General features: G+C 41.4%; 1 protein-coding gene across 1 annotated transcript; it reads right to left on the bottom strand.

Annotated features, from left to right (window-relative positions):
- Nucleotides 1-11,155: 11,155 nt before the first annotated feature.
- Nucleotides 11,156-13,607, bottom strand: PPP1R3D (protein phosphatase 1 regulatory subunit 3D). Its single transcript, XM_084645289.1, has one exon. It carries the CDS (start codon nucleotides 12,632-12,634, stop codon nucleotides 11,711-11,713), a length of 924 nt encoding a protein of 307 aa, XP_084501415.1. The 5' UTR covers nucleotides 12,635-13,607; the 3' UTR covers nucleotides 11,156-11,710.
- Nucleotides 13,608-14,772: the final 1,165 nt, after the last annotated feature.

Raw genomic sequence — 14,772 nt, 5'->3', positions numbered from 1 at the left:
TGGGCTAGACGACTCATTGGTCTGACCCAGTATGGCCGTTCTTACGTTCTTCACCCTCCCCTCCTCACAAGCCCCCTCCCATTACATCCCTCTTTGTGTCTCCCCCTCCCTCCTTTTCTTTTGTGCCTCCATGACACCCCTTCTAGTGTGATACCCCACCATGAACCCCCTTTCCTCCTGTACCCCGTGAACCTCCTCATATGCCGTTCCCCTACCACGACACCCTTTCCTCTGGTGACCCCACCAGGACTCCCCCTACTTCACCTCCACATCACTGGTTTTTCCTTGTCATCTCTGAATCTAAAGGGCTTAATATGTTTTGCAGATGCCATTCCCCAAAATGTCAAAAATTATGCGCCAATCTTGTTGCCCGTCCTAAAGACACTAGCAGGCATCTGTATGTAGAATAACTGCCTTCCCTCCTAGCATCCTGATACTGTCTTCCATTACAATGGACCCTTTACCTTACTGAAATATGTTTCTGCCTGCTGTGAGTGAAAAGTCAAATTAAGGTGGCGTTCTATGTAGCATGGATTAAGTGAGAGAATAAGTAGCATTAGAAGGCTATTTCAGCAGGACTCAAACCGGTTTGTAAGAAGCTGACTGGTCTCAGGTTGCTGACTCATTTCCCTTGTTTTCAGGTGTTAATTAGCAATAAAGATTGCTAAGATATATTAAATATTTCCTTAGTGTTTTCTATAGAAACAGCTGCTGTAATTGCTTCAGCAATGTTATGTGATTGTGAATGGGAAGAGAGGTGATCTACATGATTGCAAAGGAGAGGGAAAGTGCTCCATGGGATGATTTTATTAATGTTGCAGCACATACAAAAATTTTTTTTTAAAATGTGACTACACTTTTAGGCCTGTAGATTGTATAAAAATTTGAAGGATAATGTTAAGATCAAAAAAATTGTGAACAAAGTTTGACTGTTTGACAGTATAACAGAAAAACTTTTGCAAAACAAATCCTTATGCAAGTGTTGAGTTCTGAGTATAATACTGTGAAAAAAGGATTTGTAGATTTTGTTCTTCCTACTCTAGTACTTCATGATCTTAAATATTCTAATGAGGAGTCAGCTCTACTGATGTGGAAAGACCTTATGAAAGGGCAAAGGTGTCTATGCCAAAAAGGTCCAGTATCAGGTGTCATATTGAATTACCTTAACAGAAATAGTTGTGGGTCTGAGATCATAGGCAGAATAGCTAATCAGGGAAGAAGCTGGTTCTAACCTTAGACTTGTGTTGACAAGTTTAGCCTTGCCCTTTTTCGTCTTTGTTTTTAACAAGTGAAGCTGGAAAGTATGTATAGTAAGATAAGAGACCTGAGACACTGATTATGCTCTAAAATAAGTATGGATATAACTGCCTCTTTATGAATTATTACTAAAAGCTAACAATTTTATTTCTCTTTTAAAGAAAAATAAAGGCAAATAAAGACAACGGGTTGGTAATTCAACGTAAAAGAATAACAGAAATATGTTTAGAACTATAAAACTACCACTGAAATAAAGCAGAAGGCTAGATTTTTACTTTATTGAAACATGAAGTCAGTGACTTAGAAAAACAGCTAATCTTAATGTTCTTGATACCTTTATAGCTCATTAACTGGAGCTATAAAACAGTGAGGCAACATAAATAGCATGGATCAATTTTTCAGTAAAAATAGAGCACTAAGGGCTGCAAAGGGATTACAGTTATACACAGTTAGCGTTTACATTGATCTTTCAGAGCCAAAATACAGAAGTAAATAGCTTCTCTCTGCTTAGACAGATATTGTCATTTTATCAGCAAAGCTATGCTGCCATTTTATCACTCCTTAACAGTATGATGTCCTAAGCAACAAAATTGATTAAACTTGTGACTGATTTTACCATTGCTTATTATTTCTGCAAAGTACTAGAATACATGTGAAAAGTGCTATATGAAATCTGTGGACAAAAATCTGTTGTCTGGAATCACTTCATGGACACTTCGTGGACTTTAATAGCATTACTTTAGCTTTACATTAGTGTAACAGTGCAGAAATTGGCCATATGTATAAAAACTATGGGTGATATATGTCTGTGCAACTACCACATCCAGTCCCATCTCATTTCATCCAATAGATTTGCAGTATGCACATAATTTAAAGGAGACCAGTAGAGGGAAAGGGGTAAAGTGCATTCTGGTTTCATGTGAGCACTAAATAATGAGTTGTTTTTAGGGTAGTAGCATAGGAAAAGGGGAAGAGGAGAGTCATACAGACAGCATTATAATACTATGTATTTCTAAAAGCACTCTACTTTACATCCCCCCACCTTCAATGCAAATTTTTGTATGACAATTGCAAAGTGAAACTGACATTCTTAAACAAACTAGAATAATGTAAATACTATCATTTATTTGGTCTGTCATTTGTAATGTTTTCTTCTCCAAATAAATTTGACAATGCAATGTCAGAGTTATTAATGCTGATTAAAATGTATATTGATGATATACATCACAATTAATTTCAGGTTGTTCTTTTGCATTGCAAGAAGCCCTGCAATTGATGGGTCAAATATTTAATTATATCTACATACACACCTGACATATCTGAAATAAGTGTTTGCTCAGTGTTGAGGAAAAGGCATTTCAGATACAAGATAAATCTGAATTTGCATTTAATAATTACTACAGTTTTAAAGTAATCACTGTGCATATTAAGAGTATCTTAACATACCCTAGGTGGACAGATATTGAAGAACCATGTGACAGAAAACAATATGCTATGAGATGAGAAATACTGTATTTTAACCAGGATAACGTTTTTAAGGGTTTCAGGCAAATTTGAACCCTCACGTGACCTTAAAAGATAAAAAAGCCAGTACACTAACCCTCCCAAAAGATTTTTTTTAAGATATAGTATAACTTCATAAAACTGATGTAAAATGTATGCAACTTACATGGGCCAAATTCTGTCCTCATTAACATCAGTTGCAAAACTCTCACTGGCTTCAATGGGACAGGGATTTAGCTCACTACATCTTGCTTCTATTATTTTACTGTTCTGCTTTATCACAGTGGGGGTAGTTCTGTTTATTAGTGTAGAAACAAGATTCCTCCATCTGTATAAGTTCTTATTCACAAACACTACATCAAATAATATTTAAGGCCTGGAATATAAACTAACATATCATGGAAATTGTTAACGGCAGAATATCCTCTGATAGTTAGGCACAAAGAGTATACCAAGAGATAAATATTACACAAAAAATAATTGACATGCCTTCCCTGTTTTGTACAATAATATCCTCATAAACCTATACACTTCTCCCATAATACAGTGCAATTTTTCCTTAACTGAAATTAATGTAATTAGTATGTGTAATACGAACAGAACTTGAGATGATGTCTATTAAGGTAAAGCAGTTTAAGAAACCATAGTGCCACATTGAAATAAAAAAGATGTAAGCATATCCCAGATATCCCACAGCAGCTATTTATCTTTTTCTCATTGGCACCAATTGCCAACATAAACAGGCTGTACAAATGATGAAGAAGAGTGAGGTCGTGTCTACTTTCATAGACGTTAAGACTAGTCCTACAGCTGCTGTGTGTATGGAACTCTCAATTGTTTTTTGTGAGAAAGGGCTGACCTGTCTCAGGCACCCAACTCCAAGAGAGGGTTCCTGGCTGTGAATCCCAAATGGAAATAGGTGCCTCCCTCCAGCCCACTTAGGACCCTAGCTCCCTTTGAGAGGTGGAGCTTAGACACCAACCCTCTCCTACTGGCTAGCTTAGGCAGCTCCTCACTCAGCTTGCTGGCTGCTCTGAATCCCATGGTTAGGATCCTAACTCCCCTCATGCATTGAAAAGGGAACCTGGAAATCTAACTCAGAGCTGAAGATTCAGCAGGGTGCCTAAAATAAGACAACAGAGCAATGCCTAAGTCCCCTTTGTGGATCTTGTCCACTGTCTGAAATTTCCATCTTTATTTGAATTGGTTGAATCAACTAACACCAACTTATTTATTTTCTAAGTAACCTGAGTCTGTCACTCTTTTAATAACAAAATAGTGCTAAACTGCATATTGAGGTTTCTAAACACTGTGTATTTACATACAACAAAAGTATCATTGACCAATGACAACATAAAACAGTGAAAAAGGAATGCTTTGGAACCACAATTTTTATAGTAAAATTATAAATTTCAATTTATTTATTTTAAACGGATAGAGCATTTTACAGAATATGTGCTATACACAAAACATTATTACATATACCAAAGCATTTTTTAGTGCAGTGGTAAATTTGTGATCAATTTTATTCTGTACAGTATTATGAGACATTTTACTGATAATGACAATGCCTTTATTCTCTTCTCATTGACACATATTCCATATTTAATTTTAAAAAATGAATCTGAAACATTGTTGCAAGATGTAAACTAACAGACATTCAGTTACTATGTGAACATTTTAAATATACAGTAATTTGATTGTTTTTAAAGTGCATTATGTGGCAATCTGTCTGTAAAGAATTCACTCTTACAAAATTTATACCACGAGATGGGAAACACTGAATTTGAAGATACCACATGTAGACAAGTTTAGTTGTCCTGTGAATTTACAAAGGTGGTCACAAGTTTGCCTTCACAATGCAACGAGAGGTGCTATGTACCCACCATGTACAGATCTTGGACTGGATGGCTCAAAACCAGTTGATGATCAGAATATGTGTAAAGAAAAATGATATAAGTAGGAGTATGTCATATATCATATGCAGCGGTAGGAACCATTAGTAGTGTGTGAATATTTATTTACTTAAAAGCATCTCAAAGAAAAGCCACTTCATTAAAGCAAGACTGCTCTCAGTTCTACTTCATGGTGGGCCAACTCAACCCACGTAGTCAGCAATGTTATACAGATAATTTAATAAGAGTCACTTTTAGCTTTTATTTATCCAGCAGTGCAAGCTACGTAAACTAACAGGCAAAACTGGACTTGATATTAGTGGGCAAATACTGCGGTTTTGCATGTGTAAATTCCTTCAATGCTGCGGAAGGGAGGAGACATAAAACTACCGTATGTTGAAAGCCCATACAGCTTAGTCACTCAGTTCTACCCTCTCCTCCAGATATTGCAATATATATGACATAACCTTTAAACTGAGAGCCTCAATTTTGCATAATCTGGCAGCACTATTACTGTGCACTGCCTGCACTCACACTAAGATTTTTTTAAACATTTACCAACAAACACTTAGCAGAATTTCTACCAGTGGAAGCCAGCAGTATATTTCTACCATAAACCAATGGTAAACAATGGGGTTTAGTAGCATCCATGATAAATTGGTGTTTAATTCAATACTCAAAAAAGAAAGATTTCTAGTGATTTACCTAGAGGCAATTCAGTGCTTCTTACAAATGGAAGAAAAGCAGTTATGATCAGAAAAAATGACGATGTAAAAGTGGCACTTTCTTGCTCAACATAAGTACTTCCTGCGTGTATTCCATTTCATCTGCTTACTTTTCTGACAAAAAATAAAGGCCCAGTTGAATAGTTCTTACCCACGTTGGCAAACACTTATGTGAGTAGTCCCAATTACTTTAATGAGACTACTCAAGTGAGAAAGTGTTTTGCATCATAATGGGTACACAGTTGGGCTCAAAGTGAGCAGATGTAATCTGGAGCCACTGAGAGACAATATGTTTTAGGATTAGAATGTGCTCAGCCTTATGTGGATACCCCCAGAGCCTTCCACTCTTCCTGGCATCCCTGCACAAGGGCTATACACAATCTGTCCTTTTCCTTGCAGAGCACAAGAGGTGCCACAGATTGTGTTAAAACCCGACTCCTCCGGCCTATATCTGGAGGACAGGAAACGTGGTCGGAAGCATGCCGTACCCTTTCAAAGTGCATACATTTGCAATCCCAGGAGCACTATGCTTGCCTCTGTAAGTTCCTGGCTCTGTGCCTTAAAGACACAATTTATATGTAAACTTGGAACCTCACAGTGGCAGTTTTACAGAATCATTTTTCAACGTATTACTGCATTTCATTTTCTTCTAATACTGTACAGGACCTTTAAGGTTGTGCTATAATTAAGACTAATATAGAAATTATGATTAAGGCTACGATTCTGTCATGGAGCTCACAGATGCTGTGACTTTCTAGGACCTCCAGGACTTCTTCTGGGGCAGAGACGGAGCAGCTGTCAGCTCTGGGGCAGCTGGAGCAGCAGCCACCGGAACAGTTGGCCATCGACCAGCCCTGAGGTCACTGGAACAGCTGACCATCAGCCAGCCCCAGGGCGCTGGAACAGCTGATTGGCGGACAGCCCCGGGACGCCAGAGTAGCGGCTGGGGTTGGGTCAGCCCCCCCTTGGGCTGAAGCAGAAGCAGTCAGCCCCTGCCGAAGGAGCAGTGGCAGGGCCAGAGCAACTGCAAGCCCCGACAGCGCTCTGTTTCCACCCCTCCCCTCCACAGGGTATTTTTAGTAGAAGACAGGGACAGGTTGTAGGCTTCCATGAATTTTTGTTTATTGCCTGTGACCTGTCTCTGACATTTACTAAAAATACCAGCGACAGAATCTTAACCTTAATTATGTTTTTTACAATGGGAAGCTTGGTAGTTTAACTCAGCATCCTTGTAATTGGAAATAATTTACATACACAATTTATAGAAAACATTGCTAGTAGCTTGAAGTTATTTATAATGAAGAGCTACACTCAGGGCTGGCCTGACTTTCAGAAGAGATGAGTAATTACAACTCCAGCTGAATTCAGTGGGAGGACAGATGCTTGGCACTTCTGATAGTCAGACAGACCCCTCATTGTATAAAGTGCATATTGTACTGAATAATACAGTACATTAGCAGAAACATTAAGTCATATTACTCAAGTCTTAGATTTTTGTTTGTTTTTCTCTGTTCAAAAGAACAAAAGGCACATAAGCAGAGGCTTCAGTAGTAGCATTTGCCAAAGCAAACTATCTGAGAAGCAAATTCAAATTATAGTATCAAATGCAATGCAGGTGGAAAATTTTGGTGAATAATTGTTTTCAAAGAAATCCCTCTCTCTTCCCTACCAAAACAATTTGTAAGCATTCAATATGGGAATTTTAACTACTCTGTAAGCTTGCCTAAACACCATAATGTTAAATTCCATAAAACTAACACTGATCTGAGAAATGTGAATTTTGTTTTGAAATTCAGACTGATTTTACAGCTATGTTCATAGGATTGTAGGTTGCAAAACTCAAACATTTGGCAATTCAGAATATAAAGAACAATACAGTCAAATACATAGGCCCAATTTAATTGGCAATCATTTGGTTCTATTCTGCAAAGTGAACACAGTCAACTCCCATTAGCTTAAACTGGAGTTGAGTTTTCTCAGCACTTTGCAAGAGGTGCTCAACAACTTACAGGAGTGAGCTCCATGACTTTACACTGTGATTTTCAAAGGAACCTAAGGAATCTGGGCACCTGATTCCCTTATACTCCTTTGAAAATCCTAGTTTTAGTTGTTAAATAGTTTATTATGAGGACTTCCCCCACTGCTAATTCTAAATTATTTGACCAGTTTTAGGCTATCATGATGATTATGTTACCACTGTAAATCAAGATATAACAGAATTGTTATATCAAATAAAGAATCCAGAAAGTGTACACCTGTTTATATAGTAATATAGTTTCTGGGTTTGTATCAAAAACAAAAGCTATGTTAGCCAAGCTTGAATGGTTTATTATTACATGACATCTACGATGAAAATACTGACTTCTGTACAACTAGCTGTATATTATTAATAAAAAAAAAATTCCTTAAACTTTTCTAGGTTTTTTTCAACTGCTATGTAAACCCTGGAGCCTTTCCCCTTTCAGTTTTACATTTTAGCCTGCCAATCTAGGTTTTCAATAGCTCTTACTAGCAGCTGTATAGGCTTTTAACTTTCAGTTCTTGTAAAAAATAGGTTTGAGACTAAGCTTAGATATCATTTATTTTCCCATGAGGGTTTCTCATGTTCCATCTCTAGCTTTATTTTTTTTTAAACCAGCTGGACAAATACCAGGCCCAAAAATGTTTCAGTTCTTGACTCTGCAAAGGTTAACTGGCATAGCTGGAGGCTCAGCATTGTCAGAGCAGAAATTTGGCCAGAAGACTGAGGCAAATCCTCACTTTTACCAACCACCAGGGAATCTTTAATGTCTACAAAGAGCAGCCAGGACTTCAGTTTTGAAGGCTGTTTTCAAAAGCCCTACATACATTAAACTACACAGTACTTAATAAAACTGCCTCATGTAGAAGGGTGAATCAACCCTCCTATTTCCAACTCTGTAATTCCAGGTGGTTCAGCACTTTCAACACTTTAACTTAAGCTTGTAGGCCATTCCTTCTAGCATGACAGTGCATTGCATTACTATAATATCACTGAACCAGCCCTGGCAATCTTTTAAAAATAGAAAATGAAAGATAAAACCTGGTGCAGTTCAAAAGACACTGAGCAGTGTGGATGCCTGATTGATTTTAAAAGTTTTGCATAGTTTGCCATAGGAGAGCTAGGAAAATCAAAATGAGCAAAAGAGCTTAGGTTAGTTTTGAAAGCCCTTGGCCTGTTAACACCCTGTCAAATAGGTACCAGCAACTGTGTGCAAACTTTTATTATTTTCAGCTGTTAGCTGTCAGCTGAGAAATTGTTGATTTAAAAAAAAAATTACATCTATTAGGACAGCAGATTCCTAGGGATTCTCAATTCAGCAAGTTCCTTTCTAAACAGATGTAGCAATGCAAAGGGGCCTTAAAGAGAGCAGAAAATCCCTCCTTCCTATAGGGCCTACTCAGTCAATGAAGAGTTGTCATAACAGCTCTACTCTGGCTCTCCTCCCAAACCTGGAAGGGGTAGTGTTGGGTGTGTAGCCAAAGTGCATTACAACCGTTTTCTGTTTTTCAGGACTCATAGAAGCAGGGCCCCAGCAATACCAAAAATATAGGTAGTTCAAAGGTGGCCTAAACGCACCTTTGCCATCTTATAAAATTCTGCCTATGAAGTAACTGAGAATCAGACCCCTTAGGCTATGCTACCATATTATAAACTGGGGGGAAACATTTCATTAAAGAAATATGCTTTAAGATGTTTCCCCAATTGATCAGAATGTAATTTCATGAAAGAAAAATTGTCTATTAGGTCTGACCTGTGCAGTAATACTAGATATTTGATGGTTTCGAGCTTGCCAGCCAATTAAATATATTAACTTTAATAATCAACTCACGTTGAAAGGATAGACATTCGGTATGTGCTCTTATTATAGATTATAATGCAGTTATTATAGAGAGCACCTCCTATACAAGGATATCAAAACCATTATAAAAATGGGTATTATTCCCACTTTACATAAGAGAAACAGATCATGGAGATGTTGAATGACTTGCCCAAAGTCATACAGAAAACCGTAGAAGAGTGGGGACAGCACCCGGATTTTCAGATTGCCACTCTCTGCTCTTTCCACCAGTCAAATCTCCTCCTAATGATACTAATTGGAATAGCTCCCCCTATAGGATTTTTATATTTGAAGATGTACTTAACATTTGGCAACCAGCAGAGGAGAGTGGGAAATGTCACTTGTCAATTTCAGCTGGTGGTTGACAGCTGAAACTTGAAAATGAGGAATTCCGAGAGTTACCTACAGACTTTAGGTACCAGACGGTACATTTAAAAGCGCAGTTTTAAAGTTCTTTGGTCTCCAAAACTTGCTGTATTGACCTATTATCCACTTTGTTAAAATCAATGTTAGGACAGGATGTTAAAAGTGCTTAATTAAAAAAACAAACAAAGCTGATTAAGGTTAGAATGACATTTCCAGTCCAATTATTTTATGCACTTTTAAAAAAGTAATTGTTTCTTATTTATTTAATGAACTTTTTTTAAATAAAAAGCATTAATACTTTAAGTTGCACAGTAGCTGGATACCAATCACTTCTTAGGTGTTTAATGACATAAGGCTGCACTGCATAACTCAGGTGTGTGCGTATTTGTACTAGTATACACCTGGCTGTGTGTGTTGCTTATGGCCTTAATTTTCAGAAGTGATTAGTGATTTTGGTGCTTGAATTTTTCATATCCAACTTGAGACACCTTAAAGGGGCTCTGATTTTCAGGAAGTACTGAGCACCTCTCTTCTGAAAATCAGTCCCCTTTAAGGTGCCTTTAGCTGAGCACTCCAAATTCAGGCACCCAAGATCACGAGTCATTTTTTAATACTTAGGCTGTATTAACAAGGTATCTAGCTATCTGAGAAGTTTTTCACATGTTTTCATATCTCCTATTTTCCAAACTGAAGACTGCATATATCACAAAATATATCACAAAAATTTTATAGGATCAAAGCCTCTTCAACAAAGAGGCAGAACAACAGGCTAAGTATGGAGAAGGCCATTCTCTCCAAGTGGTTGCTGTGTTCCCACGCCCATAGAGGGGAGACTTCTGCCTGTGGATCCAAGCAGACATGGATTTACCAGCCATGCCATTGTCCCTCCCTGAAGACCCCACTTTTTGCTAGAGAGGAGGGAGCCGATAACTTCTTGTTCCACTGGTCAGAAAAGATCAGAACTAACTAATTTTAGGATTCAAAATACTATGGTGATAGTTAGGGTACTGGAACGGAGGGCTAGCAATCACAACTCCTGGGCTCTGTTCCATGGTTCTGTAAACTGATTCACTGTGTGGCCTTGGCACTCAACCTCTTGTGTCTGTTTCCATTTGTAAATAGGCACAATTATCTGTCTCACACAGGGGCAGTGAGGCTTTTTTCATTAACATTTGTATTGGGCTTTGAGATCCTCAGGTGGAAGATGCAATTAAAAGTGCAAAACTGCTCTGGTTTTGTTTAGTGAAAATAATTATGCAAGAAAGGAACAAGCTTATATTTTAAAACTTTATCCAAAGAACGGCTTGAACCTCACCTTGAAAATATCAGGCCTTCCCCAAGTGGGCCAGCCTTATGGCTTAAGAAACACATCTTAGCAAGAATCACTCTGACTGTATCAATGGCAAGCACTGGAGATTAAAAATAAAAAGAGAAAGAAAAAGAATCAGGTTAAAACCTTATTTATGGGGACCCCATCAGGTAGTTTCAGATCAATAGTTAGATTTTGTTAAATAATAATAAAACCAAATATCAGTATCAATATTTTTGTGTTTAAATAGGAATACAAATAATTTGGATATAAACATTGCCCTGCAGTGTTTGCACCCCAGCGTTTGCAGCACTGGAATTATGCCCAAGAACCAGTGTAATACTACAAACGAAACTAACAAAAAAGTAAAGCTAACCTATTTTCCAGTGAGTTAAGTGCAAAAAATTAAACAGTATAAAATGGTGACAAAGAAGTTGGAATTTTAAACTTTTTTGTTTATGTAATCTAAAGTATTAATAATAACAAATAATTTTCCTTTTGATATATTTAGCCTGACACAGTGTCCCTTTGAGCCAGTTCTGCCCTGATTTCTGTTCTATGAAATCTCCTTGAATCCCATGAAGTCACCTGGCATGTAAATCTGTGCAGGTTTTGGCCCTTTATCCTTTCTGAGGCTCTTACAAAAAAGCTTCGTACAGATCACAAGTTGTTACTCTCTTATTTTGAAACATCTTTGCCTCTAGAAAGATTTCTGTGGTGTCAGAGAAGCAGAGAGGAACACCAAGGAAGAAAAGGCCACTGTAGCCATTCCATATCCATATATCTTCTTCTTGGTCAGATGAAGTGGATCCAGCTCTCCTCACATTCCCTAGGCATCTTGAGAAGGTGACGCCTGCAGGTGAAGCTGTAGTTCTTACCCTGGTTGTTATCCCAGTACTCCTGCCCATTGACACGATATCTCACTGCAAACTGGACTACAGAGCACAACTGGAGGAGGAAAGGAGGCATGGGGAGAAAGAAAGTGAAGACATCAGCTTGGCCCTTCCCATCCTCCTCAGGATTGCTGTTGTGCCAGTGAGCACACACTTCATGCACGCTCTTCCACTGGTTGAAGGTGTAGCGCACAGACACCTGCTTCTCAAAGGCCACATTGAGAACTTGGATCGTGCCACTGAGCCCCAGGTCTGAGCTGGTCACACATTCTAGACACACCAGCTGCTGATGAAGGTGGGTGGAGAAGTCCACACAGTCCACAGGCTGCTGGAAGTCAGGCACCAAGCACTGCATGGTGATCTCCATATCCATCTGGCTGCAGCAAAGGTCCGAGTTGATGGAAAGCCTGGAGAGGACATGCAAGGGGATGGATGGGTCCTCCCCAACCTGAAAGACTTTCACTTCAGCCAGCTCCAAGCCCAATGCATCAGCAAATCTCACCCGGTTTATGCGGCTTCTGCTGCACCCAGGAACACGGCATGGTGCTGCTGTATTTTTCAACCTCTCAGGGGAGGTGGGCAAAGACCTGGCTCGTCGGCGTATGATAGGCTGGAGATGTGGGTCACAGCTGACAGTAGTGCTGCTCTGAAGATGACTTGGTTGTGGCTCCCTCTTGGGTAGGGTGCTCAGACTGGCCCTGCTGCCACGCAGTGGCTGGTGCTCCTGCCGCCACCGTCCTGGACCCAATCCTTCTTCAGCCCTCAGCATGTTCTGATACAGATCGGAGAGGTAACTGGGGCTTTTCTGAGGGACACGTAGCTCCATTGTTTCCTGAAGGCAAGGTGATGAAGTTGATGCCGCAGCTACTGAAAACTGCCTCTTTTGTGACAGGGAGGGGGCTCCGGGATGACAGCAGTCGCGGAGGCAGTGACGGAGTATTTGAGGTTATTGCACTGGATGGTGTAACTAGCGTTGATTGAAGTGGTACAGGCTGTTGCAATGGATGACAGGAATCTGGAAGCTATTGCGCTAGCTGGAAGAGAATCTGAAGCTAATGCACTGGATGGAAGGATATATGTTGTCTCACTGGTAGAGAATTCAAGGCTAAAAGGCTATTACACTGAATGGTGGAGTACTCAAAGCAGTTGCACAGGCTTAGGTGGGATCAAGGCTGTCACACTGGATACTGGTGGACTTGAGGCTGTCACGAAAGCTGGAGACAGTTGTGCTGGACGCTGGCAGATTCAAGGCTCTTGCACCAGTTGAGGGCGGACTGCAAGCTCCTGCAGTGGGCACTATGGGGTTCGAGGCTGTCACACAGACTCAAGGAGGATTGGAGGCTGTTATGATGGATCTGAGACTCCTGCCCTGACTGGAGCAGGATTCGAGACAGTCCCACTTGACGCTGGATGGTTCGAGACTCCTGCACAGGCTAGAGGGGACTTGGAGGTCACTGGGCTGCAAGGAGGCTGTTGCACAGGCTGGAGCAGGTTGGAGGCTGTCAGGATGCCTGGTGGAGGAATCGATGCTGTGTCACTGGCTGGACAGGGAGGAATCTAGGTCTGGGGGGGAAGAGGCGGCGCTGCAGCCCACCTCCAACCCCGCCCCTCCCACTACTCTCCCACGGCGCCCGTCTGCTCCGGGCTGGTAGCCAAGACTCAGCCCCGCCACAGGCCGAGCGCTGGAAGCCGCCCAGCAACCAGGTCCCCGGGCGCTCAGGGGTGCAGCCGCCCCGCGCATCAGCTGACAGATGGTTGCAATCCAAATCTCCCTTGCAGCAGTTTGCAACAGGGGCACGCAGGCCACGCCCCCCTCTGACGCTCCCGTGCGACGCCCCTCCCCCCGTCTCCTCCAGTATGGTAGCACCTCCTCCCATGCAGCCTTCCCTCAGTGACCAATCGTACCACCGGGCCGCCCGCCTCTCGGCGCATGCGCATTAGCGGAAAGGAAGCCGCTGCGGCTTGGGCGGTGCCTTTCGGTTTGCCCGTAGGCCTTGGTGGGATCTGCTTGCAAGAGCAGGAAGAGGCGGGCAGGCGGAGGCGGAGGCGGGGCAAAGGGGGGGGGGGAGAGCGAGAGGAAAAAGGCGGGAGTATTGTAGTGCGGGAAACTGCTCCCTGTAGGGATTTGCTACTTGTGGGGCACTGAGCATGGTGTGGGGACAGTACCGCGTGGCGCCTTGGCTGGCTGGGGTGGGGGAGAGAAAAAGGGGGGGGGGGGTGATCCCGGTGTGTTTTTCGCTCCGCAGCGCATTTACTTTCTCAACGCTCCAGCCCCCCTTCACTTCAAGAAGCAGTGGGCTTGCATTGCAGCACGGGCAGGTTAGGTTGGACATTAGGAAAAATTTCCTGTCAGGGTGGTTAAGCACTGGAGTAAATTGCTGAGGGAGATTGTGGACTCTCCATCATTGGGGATTTTTAAGAGCAGGTTGGATAAACACCTGTCAGGGATGGTCTAATATTTAGTCCTGCCTTGATGGCAGGGGACTGGACTAGATGACCTCTCAAGGTCCCTTCCAGTTCTATGATTCCCCCTCCCTGGAGCAGAGGCAGCTACTGGAGGGGAAGGGGGGAGAGAAGGAGTGGCTGCCCTTGGGACAAGGGTGCTGGACAAGGAGGACGATAGGTAGGAAGCCAAGGGGGCCGCGATTGTGCCAGCGTGCTCATAGGACTCCTGTTCTGTCTGCGGCCTGATAGGCAGAGCAAGCTGCAGGAGGAGACAGCTGCTGCGTGTGCAGAGCAGGGGCATTTCTGCAAGTGTAAGTCACACTTGGTAGTGTACAAATCAGAGCATGCAGGCTTGTACTGTATGGCTTGCACGTGGCATAGTGATTACTTCTCCCAGTTTTCCCCATAAGAGTTCATCTTGACTTTCTTTTATTCTTTTAAGATCCTTCTAATCGTGTGTCATTTCTTCATAATTAAAAAGACTATTTCATTGTCAGCATGATTGCCTGTCAGAAAACA

Source organism: Lepidochelys olivacea (assembly GCF_965140295.1).
Source record: "Lepidochelys olivacea isolate rLepOli2 genome assembly, chromosome: 13".
NCBI classification, from domain to species: Eukaryota; Metazoa; Chordata; order Testudines; family Cheloniidae; genus Lepidochelys; species Lepidochelys olivacea.
This window is presented reverse-complemented; position numbering and strand designations above follow the sequence as displayed.